The 20517-nt window shown below is 49.5% G+C and overlaps 1 protein-coding gene and 1 pseudogene across 4 annotated transcripts; one reads left to right on the forward strand and one right to left on the reverse strand.

The window, feature by feature from the left end:
- The first annotated feature begins 2175 nt into the window (after nt 1-2175).
- Aen (apoptosis enhancing nuclease) lies at nt 2176-19474 on the forward strand. 4 transcript variants are annotated; one of them, XM_013158883.3, is made up of 5 exons: nt 2176-2259; nt 4747-5335; nt 8536-8736; nt 9162-9413; nt 18067-19474. In XM_013158883.3, the coding sequence occupies exons 2-4, from the start codon at nt 4811-4813 to the stop codon at nt 9396-9398; spliced, it is 963 nt and encodes a 320-aa protein (XP_013014337.1). In that variant the 5' UTR covers nt 2176-2259; nt 4747-4810; the 3' UTR covers nt 9399-9413; nt 18067-19474. The 4 variants fall into 4 exon arrangements, with proteins under 4 accessions (XP_013014337.1, XP_063106094.1, XP_023423197.1 ...); XM_063250024.1 differs by having other exon boundaries at nt 9162-9409; XM_023567429.2 differs by lacking the exon at nt 18067-19474 and adding an exon at nt 17203-17314.
- LOC106028861 (large ribosomal subunit protein uL30-like) lies at nt 17485-18731 on the reverse strand (annotated as a pseudogene).
- Nucleotides 19475-20517: the final 1043 nt, after the last annotated feature.

Here is a 20517-nt window from a genome sequence, read left to right on the forward strand (position 1 = left end):
CAGCCTGAGCTACGTAGGGAGTTTGAGGCCATCCTGGGCTACACAGTGAGTTCAAGACCACTTAAACTACATGGCAAGACCCTGTGTAAATGAAACCAAAACATTAGGCTCCTTTCCTGGCAGACCTATCACACCCAAATTCCTCAGGAATACTGAAAGTTCATAAATTGGATTGAGAAAATAAAAAGCAGACACCTGACCCTAAGATTAAGGCACAGAATCCAAAAATGATTGTTTTCTATTTAAAAAACTGCACATACCTGTAGAATCGGTGAGTACCTTTGGGGGGCACCTTTTCTTGGGGTTTCCACCCTTCAAGAGAAACATAAAAGTTCCCTGTTGCAGGAAATAATGTGTCTCATTTCCAAACCACCTGCACTCCATTCCTGTGTGTCCTAAAATCTCTTCCTAGTAAACTCCTCCCCTGCCTCTTACTGAGAAGGCCTGAAAATGCTTTTTCCACAGTGGGAGTCATCAAACCGGACTTGTTCTACAAAAGATTGGGTCAAGTTCTGTTTTTCAATTTCAAGCTCTCCAACCCAGCCCAGTGACAAGCCTGGGGAATTGAGTGACTTACTGAGACCTTGTCTTGAAATAAAAAATAAAAAGGGCTGAGAATGTCAGAGACCCTGGGTTCAACCCTGCTTTTCCGCTCTCCAGATCAACTTTTTGTCTAATCCTTGAGAGACTGTAAATTTTATGGATTTTTCCTATTTGTCCTCTTAGCATCCCTCATCCCACCATCAAAATAACCATTTCAAATATAGTGTTTCTTTACTAAATCTTTTGACATTCTAGATTTGGGGATGACAATGTGCAATGTACGTATCATTATAGCCCCCTTACTGATGTGTTTTGAAATTTTATTTTAGTTTTTTCTTTTTTCTTTTTATCCTTGAAATAAAATGGATTTGGAAAAAAATTTTGACATTCTATGCAACATTCTTTATACTTGGCTTCTGTTAAGCATTTTATACAAGCTTAGTGTATTATATATTGTGCTTTTCTGTCCCAAGAATATGTAGATAAATTTAAACTTGTTAATTCTGAAATTTTTTTTCTGTGGCCATAAGGCTGTAAGTGTGCCTTTGTTTTCCTTGCAGACTGAGATAGCACAGCAATATCAGTACTACACTTAATCAAAATCAATACACATTTCATTCTGTAAGAATCTTTCAGATTTCCACAGCAACCTCCAATTCTCTGTCACAAGGAAGGCCCAGAAAAGCTATCCACTTGTAAAAGAAATTTACATTTATCTACAAGAATAAGCAGCATTTCCATCTGAAATGCTCCGTATCTGCCCAGGCAATCTTTCTACAGGAAGAAGAGATTTGCACATCTGAAACCTGTGGGGAAGGAAGGCCACAGGTGGCTGTGGCCCGGAACAGTTCATCTGCATAACAAGACAACCTTGGCTCACGGTGCCTCTCCCTCCCCCGCCAACTCTTCACAGCCCGCGCACCTGCCAGACCCCCAAGCCAAAGCCCCCTAGCCCTTAGAGTTCTGAGTAGAACTCAGTTCGTCCCTTAAACAGATGCTGCAACGCGTATTTTTTTGTTCCAGTAATCTATTGCCATTTTATTACATAGAATAAAACTGCCGAGACTTCAGAGGGAAAACAGCAAGTCCAACTTCCCTGCGTGAATAGTATAGTCCCTCCTTTTAAAGCCAGATTTTCACCAAATCGCTAAATTGCCCAGGACGGGCTCGAATTTAGGATCCTCCTATTTCAGACCCCTTCAGGGCTGGGATTACAGATTGCACCACCACGCTGGGCTCAAACCTGAGATTTTAAAGAATAGTATACTAAATACTGTATTATTTCACCGATATACTGTATTATTTCACCGAATCTCCAGAACTCTGGAGGAGGTAGTGGCTACTGTTCCATTCCGCAGATGTGGGTGTACTCTGGTCATTCGGCCTTTGGTTGTACCAAAGAAGCCCGCAACTCAACACATGCAGCCGCCCAGAGATAGCCATAGCCTAGAGCAGAGCCAGTTCAGGTCCGGTCTCTTTAAAATTTCCCGCCTGCGCGTCTGGCTGGATCCTAGACCACACCCCTCAAAGAGTCCCTTTTCTTTCGCTCTGGCTCGCCCACTGCCGCACTGAGATCGACCAATCAGAAGCGGTTTTAGGCGGGCGCTGCTGTCCAGCGAGCCAATAGGCGGGCAGCCGGAGCGGGCTAGCCTGGGCAAGTAGGAGCTGGTGGTTGCCGGCGACACGTGCGGGGCGGAAGAGGCGCCGGGAATTCAGGTGAGACAGAGACACAGACCCCGACTGCGGGTCGCACCAGCCGACGCGGCGTGTCCCCGCCTTTGGAGAGGGTGATGGGGGCCAGCCCCGACGAGGGATCCCCGCGTAGCTCTGGGGCCCGGGCCTGGGGGGCGGCGCCAGGCGGTAGCCTCGGCCTGGACTTGGTGATACGGCCTGAGGCCTTCTGGGGTCGCCGGCCGGCGTTGTCGGCCGCACTCTCCGCGTGCTGGCTTTGCTTTTTTTTTTTTTTTTCCCCGTGAACTTTTTAGTAACGCAGGAGATCTTACTGAACCAGTTTCTCCGAAACCTGGGCAATTTTGAGAATCTTGACTTGTGGGAGGGGTCGTCCGTAGCCACCATGATTCTCAGAAGCGGGGTGATGCACGCGTGTATTTCCAGCACTGGGAGGCTGAGAGAAGTGTCAGAAATTCGAGCCCGGCCTGGGCAACTCAGCTATTTGGAGAGAGCATGGCTCAACATTTTTTTAAAAAAGAAATTTTTTTAAAGGATTGGGTATGTGTATAGCTCTGCGAAAGCTCTCGGTTTAATCCCCAGTGTGGTGGGATTCTCTCCCCAAGGAAGTCCAGATAGTGTAGGGATGGGCGGGAGAATCTTGTATTTTAACAGACAGTGTTTTTAAGAATTACCTGCTCTATCCCCTAAATCTAGTCTGATCCCACATCACAGGTGATTCTGACTCTGGTTCCTCCACATCTTTGCTTTGCGAATCTTTGGCACTGAGGCCTTTTCCTTGGACCAGGGATCCCTACTTCAAGGCCTGCTGCTCTGACCCTCAGAGCACTGGGTGTTCTGGAAAGAGGTTTATATCCGCTTGCTGAAAGGGCTGTGCACTTTAAGCCCACACATCTGTGCTGAAGCACAGGTCTAATGCTGGTCACTGTTGGTTCTGGCAAACCAGCGAGGCCAGGTCAGGTGGAACAGGCCTGCTTTCAGTTCTTCAGTCACAAAGCCACAGAGACCTTTTCTTGGGGAACCTAATTGGGGTTTCTTTAGGACCTTGTGTCCTGCAGGAAAGCCACCCACCCTGTGACACACAGCCCCTCTCTGGAAAGCCCACACCCCAAGCCAGTTTCCAGCAGGGCCAGCTTGGGCTTCTTTGTGCAGGGATTCTCCCATCGTGGGGTTAAGGCAAATCAGGACTCTGAACTTGTCACTTCTGACAGCTTCGGTTAAACATCTTCATTAGAGGGAGGACGCTTTGGGGAGGGAATGAGCAGGCCCAAGGTGGATGAGTCAGAATGGGTCACTGAGCCTCACCCTGGCCCTGTGTGCCAGGAAGCCTCAAACGTGAGCTGGCATCAGCAAATCCAAAGTCCACCTCACTTCCTGCCCCTTCCCGTCTCTGCTGCTAGGTTCTCAGCCAGTCCACACTTTTCCTGGAAGGCAGTTGCAATTGGTTCACTTCCCCTTGAAGCCCTTCCCTGGCTCCCCGTTCATCCCTGCGGAAGCCCAGGAGCAGTCCTTAGGCCTCCACCTGTCTCCTCAATCCCTGCCTCTGCCCTTCAAACTCTGCTGCCTACAGTGGTGCATTTTGGCTTCTGGGATTTGAGCTTGAGAAAGATTCTCAAAACCACTCCTTCCCGGGCTGCCTGGTGGGCTGACCTAGCTGTACCTTTGCAGAGTATCCCCTCCACCTCTAGGCCTCTCTCAGCTGGTAGTGTCTCTGCTTTGCCCCATGCCCCTTCCCTTAGTCCCTTGCTGGCGTCCTGACCACACTTTTGCACTCTTGCAACCATCTGCTCCCCACCCAACCTGAGTTCCTGAGGCTACAGTGAATTCCAGCCCTGTGGTCCTCACAGTCTCACATCTGTCTAGCAGCAGGCCTTGCATGGCGCCCACCACACTTTTCCAGAGGGCCTGCTGTGGGCTACGACTCAGGGGACGTGGCAGAGACACACTGGGCTCCATCGCTACCTTCACAGACGGAAGTAGACTGCATAACTGGACTTTGAAGGGTGTAGTGATTCTCTGATTGTGCTGTCAGGACAGTTAGTGTTCCGATCCAGGATGCTAATCAACATTATAGCAACCTCCCCAGGGGGTCCTGCTCAGCTGTATCCCCAGCCCTTTTTACATTTCTTTTTAAATCTCACTAAACTGCTTTGCTGAATTGCCCTGGCTGAGCTCAAACTTGCAGTCCCTGTATCTACCTCAGCCTCCCAGAGTGCTGGGGTTACCAGTGAGTGGCACCACACCTGGGAGGTTCTGCTTCTTACCAGTGTTTTTCTTTTACTAATTGGGTGGAGTCCTTAATCTCTATGCTTCAGGTTTTTTTGCTTGGGAAGTGGGGTATTCAGGAGCTGGGATAATGGTACGATTCTGTTGAGTTAAACAGCCCTCCACAGTGTGAGAGCTGTTGCTGGTGAGGTGGGTCTCTGACTCTGCTAGATGCTGTGAGCTCCTACACAGAGGTTTGGGCTGGCCACTTCCTCATGCGGCCCGCTTCTTCCTGTGTTCTCTCTCTAGAGTGCTGTCCTGCGGAGAGACCGCCTCCCTGGCGTCCCTTGCTGCAGGCTGTGAACTGACTGGCATGGTCCAGGGGGAAGGCCCTGGGTCTGCTCAGTGCCTGTCCAACACCAGCCTGAACGCCAAGGATGTGCTACGGAGAAGGCACAAGAGGAGGAGCCGACAGCACCAGCGCTTCATGGCCCGGAAGGCCCTGTTGCAGGAGCAGGGGCTGCTGAGCACACCTCCGGGGTCATGGTCCTCCCCATCAGAGGCACCGCCAGACTCTGAAGCTGCCCCCGGCGGGAGCCAGCATTCCAGGGCTGGAAGTGGTGGCACTGGCCTGGGCAGCAGACGGCCAGCCCCCGGGGAAGCCTTGAGGCCCTCGCCCAGCAAGTGTGTGGCTATCGACTGTGAGATGGTGGGCACAGGACCCCGAGGGTGTGTGAGCGAGCTGGCCCGCTGCTCCGTAGTGAGTTACCATGGTGACGTCCTCTATGACAAGTACATCCGGCCTGAGATGCCCATCGTTGACTACCGTACTCGCTGGAGTGGTGTCACGCGGCAGCACATGCGCAGAGCCATCCCCTTCCAGGTGGCCCAGAAAGAGGTGAGGACAGAGTTGGGAATTCATCGGGTCTGTGTGATGGACTGGGTAGTACAGCCCTGAGTGTGAGTACATAACCCGGGTCTCACAGAGCGAGAGAGACCTTCAGAAAGTCCCTCCCTCCTCCAGTAGGTTCCTTCTCCGGACACAGTGCACGATCAAAGAATATGATGGATGTTCATTTTAATTTTTTAAAGATACCGTGGTAAAAAACAGATTACTATTAATCCTCCTCAAAATTCTCCCGCTCTCTTTGAACACTCTGATCCCATTGTGCTTGCCACTTTCCAGAAACAGTTCTGAAGTCCTCTTTCAGGTCTTGTTGTGCCTTTCTCAGTGTCCTGAATTGATTCAAAATGTTTACAGTGCTTTCTGGCATATGAAAACCTTACAGTGCGTTCTCATCGGCCTTGGTCGCTGGATGTGACACTGTTCTGGTTCTTCCCCAAAGTCAAAACAACCACAAAAGGTAAATGTTTGAATTCATTTGGGCGATGAAGGCAGCCACATCAGTACAACAGATGACATTCCCTAAAGAGGACTTCCAAAGCTGCTTCAGTGGTGAGAATGATGGGATCACTTGTGTTCAAGATGAGGGAGATTTTGAGGGGGATCAATGACAATGTGACTTCTACTGCAATAAGTTCTTTTTTTAGATTTAAATGTTCACCATATTTCATGATCTCACCTCATGGGATAGGGTAAGTAAAGTCCTGGCCCTATCTCCTTGAAGGGCTGGTGGGGCAGCACACAGGTTAATGTCTGTAGAAGGCTGTACCATTAAGGATTAAACAGCTTACCTTTTGGGGTTTGCTTTGTGCTATAAAGTGTTAGGTGTCTATATGAGAAGTACAGGACCCATATCCCTGAACTCTTCCAGTATTGAGATGTTGGCATATTTCCTTACACTAATTTTTAAGTGTTTTGAAAAAATTGCTTAGCAGTTGAGACCCCACTAATGTAGCAGAAATTCTCAGGTGCCGTTGACTATAGCAAACATCTAAAGCCTGACTAATAGCTTTTGATCCTGCAGGTCTCTAGGCTTGGGAGGGGTTCTAAAAATTATGCTAAGCGTAAACAGCACCAGATGTTCACGAGGAAGGGTGTTAAGTGTAACAGAGTCAAAGGCTTGGTTGATGACACCATAAAGATGAAAAGAGAAGTCTAACAAAAAATGATTGTGCAGTTTGCACATGTGAACTGGTTAGGAAATGCACAATACACTAATGAGCAGGGCACTTTAGCTTGAGAGTCCTGAAGTTTGCTGGGGGAAGCCGGTGCCTGGAGGGCTGCTGCTTGGGCTGTAGTGAAGTGTGGACAGAAAAGCTATTTGTGAAAGTTGTACCAACAAGCCTAGGTGCCTTGATGCATACCTATAACACTAGCTACTCAGGAGGATCACAAATTCAAGGCGAGCCTGGACAGCTGAACTTAGCAAGACCCTGTCTTGGGATGGAAAGGCTGGGGATACAGCTTGGTGGTAAAGCACTCTGGGCTTTGACTCCACGTTTAATCTCTGGTGTTCAAAAAAAAAGGAAAGTGGTCCCTGTAGGTGTAGACAGGTATGCACCCGGGCAAGTAGGAGCACTGGTGCGTGAGCAAGGTGTGTGTGTCCTGTGTGCTCTCACTTGGTTCTGTCCAGCTGGGGACCCCTGTTGTGCATTATTATTTCTCAGGAATAAAAGCAGGTGTGAACAAAAGAGATGCTAGCTTGGGCCTGCGTTCTCATCACCAGCTGCAGGCCTCACACAACCCACCTCTGTGGGCTGATGAGACACATTCAGCCTGCATAGCGGGGATGCATCACAGCACAAGCCTCAGGCCTCATCCCCCACCCCACCCCAGCCAGGTGGAGGGGAGGGGTGGAGTGGGGGAGGCTCACGCAGGCTTCCTTCCTGTTGCTCCTGTTCCTGATGGGCCTGCTGGATAATCTCCAGTCTTCCCAAAGAACTGCTGAGGTCATAAGGCCTCTAGAGGAGCAGGAGGGAAGAGAAGGTACAGCTGTATTTCCCAAACTTGCCCAATCCCAGCAGCCCAGAAGTGTTACAATGTTGTTCTGTTCTGTTGCTGCTTTTGAAAATGCTAATTTGTTCCAATACAGTGACTGGATTAGGACACAATTTAAGAATGCTAATTTATTAGCATCTCTTTTGTTCACACCTGGTTTTATTCCTGAGAAATACTAATGTATAACAGGGGTCCCCAGCTGGACAGAACCAAGGGAGAGCGCACAGGACACACCTTGCTCATGCAAAGCTCCACAGAGGCTGCACCCAGGCTGCGGGCCTCTATGGGTGCTCGAGGGAGAGGTATAAATTGTGCACACATACCGGTTTGGAGGGCAAGGAAGAGTCAGTACACAGGAAAGAAGAGGCAGAATCCTGAAACCGGGACCAAGTCACTTCATACTAGTAAGAGCTTCTGCCTTTGCTGTATTTACTGGCACCAGGCATGGTTCTGTTGTCTTCACTTGATAGGTCTTTACTGACCAATAACTAATAGTAAACCGATACATTGAAGCAGCACTGGTCCAGTCGCATAGGGACCCTGTGCTTTCGGGTTCTGGTGTGGGAGGTATGGCTACACCATCTCAAGGGCCAAATATGTCCCTAGCAACAGGATAAGTCTCCTGAAGGGGAGAATGGAGTCCTTGACAGTGACTTGTAGGACAGCCCACCAGTGAACTGGGACCCACAGCTCAGGAAGAGCCGGGAGCACCCGAAAAAGGCTGCACAGCAGCAACTGACGAGAAGCCTGGCCATCCGTGACCTCCCTCGATTAGCTGCCTGTGGAATGCAGCGGGCAGGGTGCCCGTCCATGGATGCAGAGTGCTTAAGTTACAGTCAAGAGGAAGGGCTAGATTCAGTCAGGCGAGGTGATGCACAGCTACTCGGGTACAGGCAGGAGAATTGCAAGTCCAAGGCCAGTCCGGACACCTTAGACCCTGTTTCAACATTACAAAATGGTCTGCAAGTGTAGCTCAATGGCAGAGTCCTTGCCTAGCATGTGTGAGGCCCTCGGTTCAATCCCCAGCACCGAAAGAAAAAACCAAAAAGGAAGCGTGGATTTAAGTGCGGGGCAGCAAGTTTGATCATGGATCTGCCCCGCTGCTCCCCAAGGGTCTGGGCACAGCTGGGAGAGGGCTCGTCCTTCTCACTGCAGGCCTGACGAGGCTCTTTCTCCCTGTTCCTCTCCACCTACAGATCCTTAAGCTTCTGAAGGGCAAGGTTGTGGTGGGCCATGCACTGCACAATGACTTCCAGGCCCTCAAGTATGTCCACCCCCGGAGCCAGACCCGTGACACCACATGCGTCCCGAGCCTGCTCGGCCAGCCTGGCCTCCACACCCGAGCCCGAGTCTCCCTGAAGGACCTGGCCCTGGAGCTGCTGCACAAGAGGATCCAGGTGAGTGGGGCAGAAGCAAAGCCGGGGGGCCCAAGCCCCTGAATGAGGAAGGGTAGGGCTGTGGGCTGCCCTTTCCCCATCCAGGTCACCTTGTGTAGCCAGAGGCTCTTCCACTTACACCTTCCTCCCTGTATGCGCTGGGTAAACTGTCACCTCCAGGCAGATCTCTCCTGAGCGTGTCATCCCCAGCCTGACCGCTCAGTCTTGCACCCCCAGTGTTTGCTCTTGTGTCTCCTAGAAGCAGACATGAGGCCCTCGGTCAGGCCTGGGGACCCTGATCCTGCCCTGCATTGTGTTCATGGGCATCAAATTTTCAGCCTCTAAAGCCGGCTTTCATCATGTCTTACAGTTAAGAGAAGTAGGGTCTGAAGCTCAGTGGCCTGTGGCCTGTCCCAACAGGCAGTGACACTGGCTCTCATCTACAGGTGGGCCAACACGGGCACTCGTCAGTGGAAGATGCCGCCACAGCCATGGAGCTCTACCGGCTGGTGGAGGACAGGTGGGAGCAGGAGGTGGCCAGCAGCCAGTGGTCATGCCCCGAGGACAGGGAGCCCGACAGCAGCACTGACGTGGAGCAGTACATGGAGGACCAGTACTGGCCCGAAGACCTGGCCCCTGGTGCCGGGGCAGAGACGGGAGAGGCGCAGGAAGGAAGGGCGTGAGAAGTTGGAGGGTCGGTGAGGAGCCCGGGCCGGGGGACCTGGGCAGTGCATCCCGGTAGGATGTTGGATGGTGCCCAGGTCAGAGCTGCTGCACCGTCTGTGCGCTGAGCCTGCAGTGTGGCCCTCCGAGGGTTGGCGGTTCTTGTGGCTCCTGTGGTTTTACTGATGGCACTTCATAGACTCTGGAAATGGCAGGTGGCAGGAATCCGGGCAGTGCCAGTGGCCATCCCAGGCTTTCCACAGGGCACCATGTGGTGCTGTCTGTAGTGCAACACCCCCTCTCCTCCGGGGTCAGTGTGCTGTAGATCCCTTACCTCAGTTTGGTGACAGTGTAGAGTTCAGTTCTTGTCGCCTAACTTCCTCCAGGGTCATGTTTGGGTTCTGAATAACTGTCCTGCAGTGAAAGAGTTAAGCCCTCTTTTCTTCTCATTCTCTGTGCCGAAATTCTGACCACAGCTACTGTAGCATCCTGGGCCCCTGCGGGGCCTGTCCCCACCCTGCTGGGCTGGAGGGACCAGCAGAGCCCAGGGGAGCTGAATCCTTCCCAAGCTTAGCATCAGGTCCTTGAGTACAGGCTGGCCAGAACAGCTCTGAATGGGAACTGACACATTCACTGTGACCCAAATCCAGGGATTCCCTGCCCACCCAGCATGGGGCTCCCCTGTGCCAAAGGATACTGCATGGTGGTTTGCATTAAGCCGTGGCCCCAGCAGAGCTGTACCCGCCCTCTTGTGAGCAGGGCCCCGTCTCTGGAATCGAGAGTGTCTCCTGCCACAGGTGTGGCAGCTCCTGTGCCTGCACCTCCCTACTCTGATTGATATTACTGTGACTGCTGGGTTTTAGATTAATTTCTGAAAGTGCCATTTCCAAAGGAGCAGTTTGGGCCTGCCAAGAAGACCAAGGGGCTCTTGAGTCCCATCTTTTCTGCCTCTTGGTGTTGAGACTTGGGGTGGCCTGTGATTTCCCCCAGCCTGTTTCCCCACTGAACATGGTGAGAGTGGCATGGACTCCCGCATAGGGTAGGGAAGCTGCTAAAGGCCAGGTGCCCATACTGTGCCCGGCCCAGCTTTTGTGAATGGGCTGCTGACCTTGAGGGGAACAGCACAGGAATGCAGCACGGACATCCAGGTTACTTGGAGCCATGGTTTGTGGCTCTTCACAGGTCAGGGAGGGGGCATTGCCACACGCACCCCACCACCGTCGGTGTCTGAGGCTCCCACCCCAGGTCAGAGCCTGTGGGCACCAGCTTCTCCCTGTCAGCAGAGCAGGCAGCTGGCCAAGTCCTGACAGCCGCTGGCCTGGTTCAGGCCTTCAGTGTAGCTGATGCCAGATTCAGAACCAAGCAATAGCTTGGTTTGCGGATTGAAGGGAGATGGCGCTGTAGGGAAGTGCTGTTGAAAATTGCTTTCCTACAGAACCATTTGTTCTGGAAAGTGCTCTGCCGGGAGAGCAGGTGAAGTGGCCTTTGCCTGAATCATCTGATGTATTGGGCACCCAGCTTTGCCGGGTACTTTGGCCTTACAGTGAGCATCTTTTAAGGTGGTGGGAACATGGCAAAAGAGTAACAGCTACAGAATTATATAATTTTTAAAATTTTACAATTGCCCTATTATAAAGCACAAATTTATTTAATTTCTCCCTAAAACTGTGTACTCACTTTTTAAGTTTTTAAACCTGGGATAAAATGTGTATACTATAAAATTTTCCAGCTCAACCGTCTATAAGTGTACAGTTTTGTGTTGAATGCTTTGACTTTGTTGCATAGCAAATTTCCATCGCTCTTTCATTTTGCAAAATCTAAACCTGGTCTCACTGGCTTGAATCACTGTGGTGTCTGCGTGACCAGTACAGTTAAGACAATGGGGCGGAGGGGGCTAGGGTTAGGGTTAGGTTAGGGTTAGGGTTAGGGTTATCTTTCCCTCCATTTAATTCTAAACAGCCCACGATGTTTTCTCTTAAGACAAACCTAATGTGTCCATTGTCTAAGAGGGGTAGAAAATAAAATAACAAAACCCAGGTGATCTCTGATGCTCTAGGTGAGAGCACATGCATGTTGAAATCTCCTAAGCTGACCTTAGCTTTACCCTACTCCCACCTCATGGGTTCATAAATACGCGTTATATGTCAGGAATATAATTAAGATCAGAGTGAATTCTGGGGCAGCACGCATGTCCGGAACCCCTCGGATGACTCAGCACCTCAATCATCGTTCCTATCAATCAGGACCTGTACATTCAGGGAGAGGCGCCCGGTCCGTCCTCACTCTCTGTTGCTGTGGCTGTTTTGTGTGCTTTGGCCTCTGTGCAGTGCTTTTCTGTCATCCCAGCACCTCATTCTGTCTGGCGGCGCAGACTTGCTCAGCTTCCCATGACCTCAGTGAATGTAGCTGCTTGCTGCTGGTTGTGCACCTGGCGAGGCTTTCCTCATCATGCGGAAGTGCCTTGTCTATTACAGCGCATCCCGCTGCAACATGACTGTCTCATCTGGTGGTGTGTACCCCTTGTGGTACAGATCTAAGCACTTTGTCAGTCTTTTTACTAATAAAATTGATAAAAAGTCTAAATGGGCCAGATCTGGGTGCTTGAATTTGAATTACTATCTAAATATAAATATTAGTACTATTCAAGCCTATTAAAAATCACTACAGTGAACATTTACTTCATTAAATTTATATTTGTGAATAGTTTATCCATAATTTCAACTTGGAAATCTTACAAGTACCCCATTGGTGTTGTATGTACATAATGTGCATCTACAACTCAATACCACAGTGAGCTATGTTACAAGTTTTTTTTTTTTTTTTACCATTTTAATGTTTTCCATAAGGAACTGTAATGGGAGGACACTGAGTCTGCTGAATCAGTGCCTTTCTTTGCATTATTGTTTTGTTTTGTTTGTTGTCTTTTTGAGACAGAGTCTTAAGCTCACTTTGTAGCCCAGGCTGGTCTCAAACTCTCAAGGATCCTCCTGCCTCAGCCTGCCAAGTGCTGGGGTTGCAGGGATGTGTCACCACGATGCCCAGCTTTGTATTGTTAGATACCCTGTGCAAGCCACCCAGTGAGACAGTCATTGTTCACCTGTAGTTCTGTCACAGGCTAGGTCTGAGGGTTCCAGAGGCTGAAACAGGGAACTTAATCCATCTCTTCAACGTACGTATGCAGGTTCTCAGACTCCTGTCATGGAAAAGAATTTTTAGGATGCACCAGTGAAGAAAAGAGCTATGAGAAAGATTTGTTAGAAGTAAAAATAGAACAGACTGGAGCAGATGCTCAAGAAAAGGAGGGGCAAATTCTAATCCCCATGTGCATTGTTGCTGTCCCCTGGGTAATAGTGCAAGCCATCCACAGTAGAGGTACACCTTGGGCCATCTCCACCCTTCCTGGGGTGGAGAAAATTGAAATAAAGGTGATTTGCAGCCCAAAGAGACTTGCCCAGATTTACAGTTTGGGGAGTGAATAAACTGGGCGTATGTTTGTTTGTTTGTTTGTTTGTTTGTTTGTTTGTTCTGAGACAGGATCTCACTGCAACCCAAGCGGACTCCACAGTCACAGCAACCCTCCTGCCTCAGCCTCAGGAGTGCTAGGATGATGGGTGTGTGCTGTATCTGGCCCTGAGCCTGTGTTTAGAAGTTGCAGTTTTTAAATTCTCGATTTTTTAAATCTCCTACCTAATTTTATTTCTTCAGTCCTATCTTAGTTCAAGTTGAACAGAATAATCAAATTCAAATCAGCTACCCAGCAGCAAGACATGAATTAGGAAGCCCCTTCATGAACGTGCTAAGCAATAACTCCTCTCTCCTCATCCACCACCATTTTACTTTCTGTGTTTCTATACATTTGAGTAGGTACACTTTCTTTTTTTTTATAGGATCTGAATTGCCCTGCCAGGGCTCAAATTTGCAGTCTTCCTGCCTCAGCCTCCCAAGTGCTGAGATTACAGGCATGTACCTGTATTTCATGTTAAGTGGACTCAAACAGTATTCTTGTGACTGGTTTATTGGTATAGTGGTATACCAATACCACTGGTATAGTGTCCCCAAGGCCCATCCATGTTGTAGCTCGGGTCACTGACCTCTCTCAGGTTTCGCAGTCCATGGTATGATGCATGGGTTTATCTACTCATGTGTCACTGGGACAGCACCAGGTTGCCGTCCCTTGGATGCTATGAATAATGCACCTGTGAACATGGTGCATGCAGATCTTCTTTTAAGATCCTGCTTTCCATTCTAATGTGTCATTCGGACAGGCACACATTTCAGGGGGACAGGTCCAGTCATGGTTGGGCACAGCTGAGTTGGGAGGGACAGGTTGCCTCCAGGGAGGGGAGGCCTCTGACCCTCCGTTCTGCACTATCTTGTTTGATTTTGTGTTACTGTGACCAAATGCCCACGGCTGGGTGCTTCAGAAAGGAGAAGGGCTTATTTAGCCTTTCAAGAGTATGGCATTGGCCTCTGCTTTCTCTGTGGGGGCCCCGTGACAGATGGTGACACCATGGTGGGAGCATGTGGAAGAAGAGACCCTGGTGGACAGGAAGCAAGAGAGTGAGCTGAGAGCCAGATTTGCTTTAAACAACCCATTCCCCCAGCCTCTCTGGAGGCAGCATTAGGCTGGTGACTTCCCACTCATTACCTTCCATCAGGCCACCTTAAGGCCACCATACTGGGGACCAGGCTGCCAGCACAACATGAGCCATCTGGGTAGGTACCAGCGGAGCCTTAAGGTGGGGATTATGGGGAGCCACACGGGGGCGCCCTTCATTGCAGTCAGGATAGCAGGGCCTCCAGCTTCACACGCTTAAAACTCCACTAATGGGGGGGGGGGGGGCTGGGGATTTAGCTCAGCGGCATAAGCACCTGCCTTGCAAGCAGGCGGTCGTGAGTTCAATCCCTGGTACCGATAAAAATGAAAAAGACAAAAAATAAAATAAATTCCACTAATGGAAAATAGAATCCTCACATTACAAGAATTGAATTAAACATAAACTGTACCAGTAAGCATATAAAAGATGCTTGAAGACCCTGATTATTAGGGAGATACAAATCAGACTATGGGGTGCAGCTGGTAAAGCCACTTCACCAGAAACTCTGAGGGACTCTGCAGTCTCACCTGAGCCAAAGTTTGTTTGGTGTGGCGTGGAGATGGGCTTGATCTCTTTTCTTGTGAAGTTGAGAACATCAGGAAACCCCCTGGCAGAGATCCGGCTTCCTCCTTCCGTGCTGTTGGTCACCAGCACCTTGGGGCATATAATACCTTTGAATGAAGTACAGCCTGGTCCAGGCAGGGTTCAGCTGCTGGAATTCCAGCAGTAAACCTGAACTGGGCGGGAAGGGGGTGACCCAGCGGGCTGTGCAGTGTTTGCCAGCCATCCACTGTCATAGAAAAAGCCGGGGAAGAGGTTCACTTTTATATGGTGTGATGGTTGATACACTGTGTCAACTTGGGAAGTTTAGAAGTTTAACTGAGCAGCTCAGCAGGAAGCCAGGATCCTCATCCTGTGCAAGAGGAGGGCAGGAAGATGGTGTGAGTGTTACACCGGCCGCAAGGGAGTGGTGACCTGCTAACAGTATAAGGGAGGAGAAGAGGCTCCCCCCGCTTTCCTCTTCCTGCTTTTGTTGTCCTCTGCCACCTTGAATTGTTGCCCTTGTGCCACGTCACCCTGCCTTGGAGTCAGCTGATTATGGACTGAAGCTTCCACAAACTGTGAGCTAAATAAACCTTTCCTCCTTAATTTTGAGTGTGGGGTATTTTGTCTCAGCAAGGAGAGAAAAGTAACCAACACATACAGAGAGGCCTGTGGGACAAAGAGGAACACAGGAGAGTACTTGGGAAGGAGCATTCTAGAACCAGTTCAGCCAGTGCCCAGACCTGCGACAGGATGCGCCTCCTTAGGACAGCTGGCCTGACCTCACTGGTCCCTCTGGCCATTTTGCCCAATGCTGGAGCAATAATAGGCATCCAAAGGCGGCAGGCAGGACCTGCTGATGGTTTGGGAGGGGCCACTGGGTACATAACCTGAGGCTCTTTGCACAGGTATAAACCTAGAAGAGGCCATCAATAGAAACTTTTTTTTATTGCCTTTTTAAGACAGGGTTTCACTTTGCAGTTCAGGCTGGCCTGAAGCTTACTTTGTAGCACTGGCTAATCTCAACAATCTTCCTGCCTCAGCCTCTGGAGTGCTGGGGTTACAGGTGTGTACCATCATGCCCAACACATAAATAGAAACATGGACAGACAGAGGCATCAGAAACTGCCTGGGACTTGAGAGGTGAGGTTTCATAACCATGAAACAGGCTAATGTAATCCAGGCTCTCATATGATGAGCAAAGAATTGCAGATACACAATACAAGGGGCAAGTGAAGAGAGTTGACTGGGTGAAGATCCCGGAAGTGGTGCTCAGGGCAAGTGTGTGCCAACAGGAGATACAGACAGAACAAGGTGTCGGGGTAACAAAAGGTGCAGCACATCGTGCGCCTAAGCTGCACTTAGGTCAAACCAGGGTTTCAGAATTTAAAGGACCAGAACCTCTGCTTAGGTGCCTCCCCTTGAACTTCTAGGTGTGATTGACAGGAATGATTGACAGGGTGCTGTCATCTCACGGGCTCTCAGCGCACGTGCTTATCCCAGAACGCACTCTCATCTTAATTAGTCCGTGACATGTAGTGCATCCTTATACATCCTAAAGAGGTTGAAGTTGAGTGAAGATGACTGAAGGCCAGGCTAGATTCTGAAGTGATGGCGAACCCTTTAGACACAAGTGCCCATGCTGCAGCCCCAAACCCACTTATTTATGGCAAAGCACCAACACTGCAATTAAACCTGAATGTTGAGGTTTTAGTTTAGGGAAAAAAAAAAAAGAAAAAAAGAAACCTCATACATGAACATCTTTTGTCTTAAAGGAAAATAACATTCCTGCCATAGATTTGCCACCAGTGGTAGGAAATCTTATGCCCATGTGCTCTTGCCTAGAGCACTGTTGATCTTCTGAGCTTTATTTTATTTTCTGCCCCTCTAAGGATGGTGGGAGACAGAATGATGCTAGAGTGCTTGTTAGGTTTGCATCAGTGTACCCCCAAATCTCCATGTTGTGGTAGGTAGCTGAAGTAAATTTGTAACAATATAGGAATCCAAGCAGCCAAATTGATAAATTTTGGGATTTTATTAGCTGAGCTCAGTCTTTGTTTCAGAGTCAAACTCAGTGGCCCAGAGCTGGAGGGTTACAGGGTATTTAAAGCAAAAAACCAAAGCAAGACATCTTGTTGGAAACAATTTAGCTAGAATCTTACATTAATTTTGGTTGACACCTGTATCCTGCTTCTTTGTTGAGCAGGTTAATTTTTCTCTCTTGTGGGTACAGCTCATTCTGGTTTTTATTTATTTTTTTTTTCATCCTGCTTTTTTTATGGGGCTTGTACCCTGAGTAATTTTTCACTCTTCAGATCAAATACAGGGGACAAGATGGCGTCAGAGGGCCGGGGATTTAGCTCACCAGCGTAAGTGTCTGCCTGGAAAGCGCAAGGTCCTGAGTTTGATTCCCCGGTACCCAAAAAAAAAAAAAAAAAAAAATTGGCATCAGTTATGCCAAGCTACAACAGTGGGCGGTTTGAAAGGTGGCTGAGTTAGGGTGTGGGCTAAGAGTGTGGCACTGCGATTAAAAATGTGGACAATGGAAGCCCCAACCTGGGTGCAGCTGGCCCCAGTCAATATGTTTGTCTCAGCCTGAATGGAATGGAAAGAGAAAAGAAAGGCAGGCGTTCAGCTGCTCATTGATTGGCTGCTTGTTGCCTTTCTGCCCGCCACATCATAGAATGCTTCTCCTTGTGATGCCCCTGCCATGCCGCCCTGCTTTGGAACCAGCTGACTGTGGACTGACCTCTCTGCAAACTGAGCTGAAGTCAACCTTTCCTCCTTTAAGTTGGGTGGGTATTGGGCACTGGGGTAGATCAACTAATGGGCAACTTGTAACACCCAGCTGAACCGAATCAGCATGGTTCTGGGTGTGGAAGGTCCATCTGGATGGATTTGGGGTTGTTTGTTTCAGTTTGGAAGCAGACACTTTTTATCAACTGACCAAATCATGGTAGGTATTTTAGTTCATCCTTCCAATAGGCCTGTTGATCCAGTCTTCCCTGTTTCCAGCATCTCCGCCTTTCACAAAACAGGTGGTCTTTTCCTTCATTCCACCTCATGGAGGTGACAGTTTGAAGGGCCACAGGAAGTTACTTCTTTAAGCATTTTCCAGTGGTATAGAGCTCATCAATCAGATCCTCCGTGCAAATGATGCTGTACTTTGTCAGTGTCGCTCCCGGCCGGCAGGAAGAACACACGACAGATTCTGACGGTGTGCAACCTTGTCTTTATTTGTCTCCGCGTGGGCCGCGCGAGGCCTCCGCTCTGCCACCAGTCCTTTCTTACCGGTGGACTTCCTCTATCTCTCTCTGTGCTTCTCTCTCGTGGCGGGAGAGGCACTCACTTTTATAGGGTAACAGTGGCCAATCAGTTCAAAGCGCGCGATGCGGGCTGATTGGCTAACATCAGTTGTTGCTAGGCAGACTATCTTACAGAGCGGGTTGTTTAAGTCGCCAGGGCAATCAGGGGGCAGGAAGCAGGCGCCAACTTGGCTCACTCGATGGGAGGGGTAATCTAGCTCAGGCTTTGCTCTTTCTTACAGGCCTCACGTCCGCCAAGTAAGGCGACCGGGCTCAGCCGCGGCTCCCAACAGTACTTGCCAAGAGATCGAGCAATCGATGAGTCATCAATCAAGGCAACTCGCTTCTTACTGATTCTGCCATAGCCTCGACTGTCATTTACTGACTTCAGGTTTGGGTACCTCCATGTGATTCAGCATGTTAACTGAAGCCTTGTTGAGCTTAACAAAGGTACCACTGAAGATCTGGTGAAGATGAAGAAGCTGCAACCCTTGTGGACCTTTGGGCTCACACCATTGATACCTGACCCAGATGACAGATGCCGGTTTGGAATCTGCAGGTTCATAGAAGCTGCCAGCTTGTCTTGCCCTCCTAGCCATGTGAACCTCACTCTGTCCATCCGTCTGTACTCTTCCTGATAGTACCTGGCTTTTTCATAGATGATTTTCCTCCTTGCCTTTCGAAGCATCTTCTGGGCAAACTTCTTTCTCAGGCTCTTTACCTTCAGCTCTGGGAAATGTCTTTGCTTTTTCTCAAGGGTTTCTGGCCCAGCAGGAACCTTCTTTTTCTTCTCTTTGACATCCTGCATGGTTCCAGCCGGAGAAGAGCCCATCTGGATGGATTTGGCTAAGGATTGTTGCCAAGAGCATACAAGGCGAACTGGAGGGGAAGACGGTGTGCGGTTCATTCTCCTGGAGGAGCTTGTCGTGTGGGCTTCCCAATATGAACTCAGCTGGTCTCATCTTTGAAGGAGCTCAGTCCTCGCTGTCGCTGAGGATGGCTGCATTTCTTTTCGTGGGGGGGTGAAGGGGAGCTCTGGTCCTTACCTCGAGCTCTGCTATGTGGCTCCTGTGAAGATCTCTCAGCCTGCTGACACAGCTCCTTCATCCAGCTGGCACAGAAAGAATTCTAGCTCCCTCCACTGACCTTTGGGCCTTCCCAGCACAGATTCCTGATAAGAGACCTGTATGACACATTGCCAGTGGGCTTTAGGTCTTCAGCTGGACTTGTGCAGGACATTGCCATGGGATCCAGGCTCTTAGTTGGTTTCTTGGAGTTCCTAGTGTGTGGACAGATCGCTTGTACTCTTCTGCATTTGACTTTTTGGGTGAATATTAGAAAATAATCCTATAAATCGTGTCCTGTGTTAAAGCTGTTCCCTTGCAAAGCCTGACTAAACAGCTACTTTGCCTCAGCAACCAATAAAGTAACTAAGACAGTGCTAGCCGGGCTTGGTGGCTCAGCCTGTAATCCCAGCACTCAGGAGGCTGAGGCAGGAGGATCATTGTGATTTCGACACCAGCCTGTGCTACAAAGTGAGCTCAAGGCCAGCCTGAACTACATAGTGAGACCCTGTCTCAAAAAACAAACAAAAAACCTAACACAGTGCTGTTTTAAATTTAAATGGGTATAAAAAATGACTTTCTCAGCTCCATTGTTTCTAAGTACTAATTTTTAATTCTTCCTGTTTCTTCTTCTCCTCCTTTCTCTTTCTGTCTCTGTCTCTCTCCAGCCCTTCAGGAACTCACTAAGTTCTTAAGCTGAGGAGAATCATGACAAACAGTACTGGTAGAACTTGGACAATTTCAGTCAAGCCTTGAAGACAAAGGCAGGTGCACAGAATAGGTGAGGAGGGACCAGAGAAGGAGCAAAGAGGGAAGACTTCAAGATGGGGGTGGGGAGTGACAAAGAACTCTGTGGTTTCTGGGAGACCCAGGATTGCCACCGACTGCTTGGGTCCTGTGGTAAATGGAGAAACAAACCTCCAGTCCGACCTCTAGGGGGTTGCTCTTTAAATGCACTTAAAAGTAACATGAATTTCTCACCTATTTATGCTGCTGCTTCTCCCTCTAAATCATTGTGCTACACGTGGTCTTAGCCAAAAGACCGGGAGAAGCGATCTCCCTAAATCACTGCTGTTAGGAAAAAAGGAAAAGGAGCAGCGGACTGAGCTCAACAGGACAGGCTGGGTCTCAACAAACCTGAGAAGGACGCTCTGGCACAAGAGACCAGGCCAGCTGCTCTCACACAGGCTGTGGGGTCACGGGGAGGGAACAGCTCAGGAAGAGGGGTTGTGGCTCCTGCCAAGAACAAGGCTTGAGAGGCTTGAGAAAGCACAGAGACAGTGGCTTCTGTCCACCGCAAGGCTGCCACTGAGTCCCCAGGGGCAGCTGTGCCGGGAGGGGGCAGCATAGAGGGGTCTGATCAGGGTGCTGTGGTCGATTCCGGAGGGATTCCTCGGATTGTAACCACTGTCAACGCGTTTGAAAAGCAGAAAGCCACCGGTCTGATGTGGGCAAAACTCACTCATGCAGCATGGGAAGCAAAAATTCTCTTTTATACCCCAGATGTGAGCCAGCCACACAGCAGAGAGGAAAGAAGCCTTATACCAAGACGCAGTCCAACATTTGGTTTCATTTTGGGGGTCTGTTAAAGTCTGACGTCTCACTTGGTGAAAACACGGTGAATCTGGG

Source organism: Cavia porcellus, unplaced genomic scaffold (genome assembly GCF_034190915.1).
Source record: "Cavia porcellus strain 051 isolate PalLab524CR breed Dunkin Hartley unplaced genomic scaffold, mCavPor4.1 scaffold_6, whole genome shotgun sequence".
Lineage (NCBI taxonomy): Eukaryota > Metazoa > Chordata > Mammalia > Rodentia > Caviidae > Cavia > Cavia porcellus.

What these genes read in the sequence shown, in the direction of transcription:
- Aen (XM_013158883.3), top strand. Translation starts at nt 4,811, where the DNA reads ATGGTCCAGGGGGAAGGCCCTGGGTCTGCTCAGTGCCTGTCCAACACC. An exon ending in TCCAGGTGGCCCAGAAAGAG is followed by an intron (nt 5,336 to 8,535) that starts GTGAGGACAGAG and finishes CTCCACCTACAG; the next exon opens with ATCCTTAAGCTTCTGAAGGG. An exon ending in TGCTGCACAAGAGGATCCAG is followed by an intron (nt 8,737 to 9,161) that starts GTGAGTGGGGCA and finishes TCTCATCTACAG; the next exon opens with GTGGGCCAACACGGGCACTC.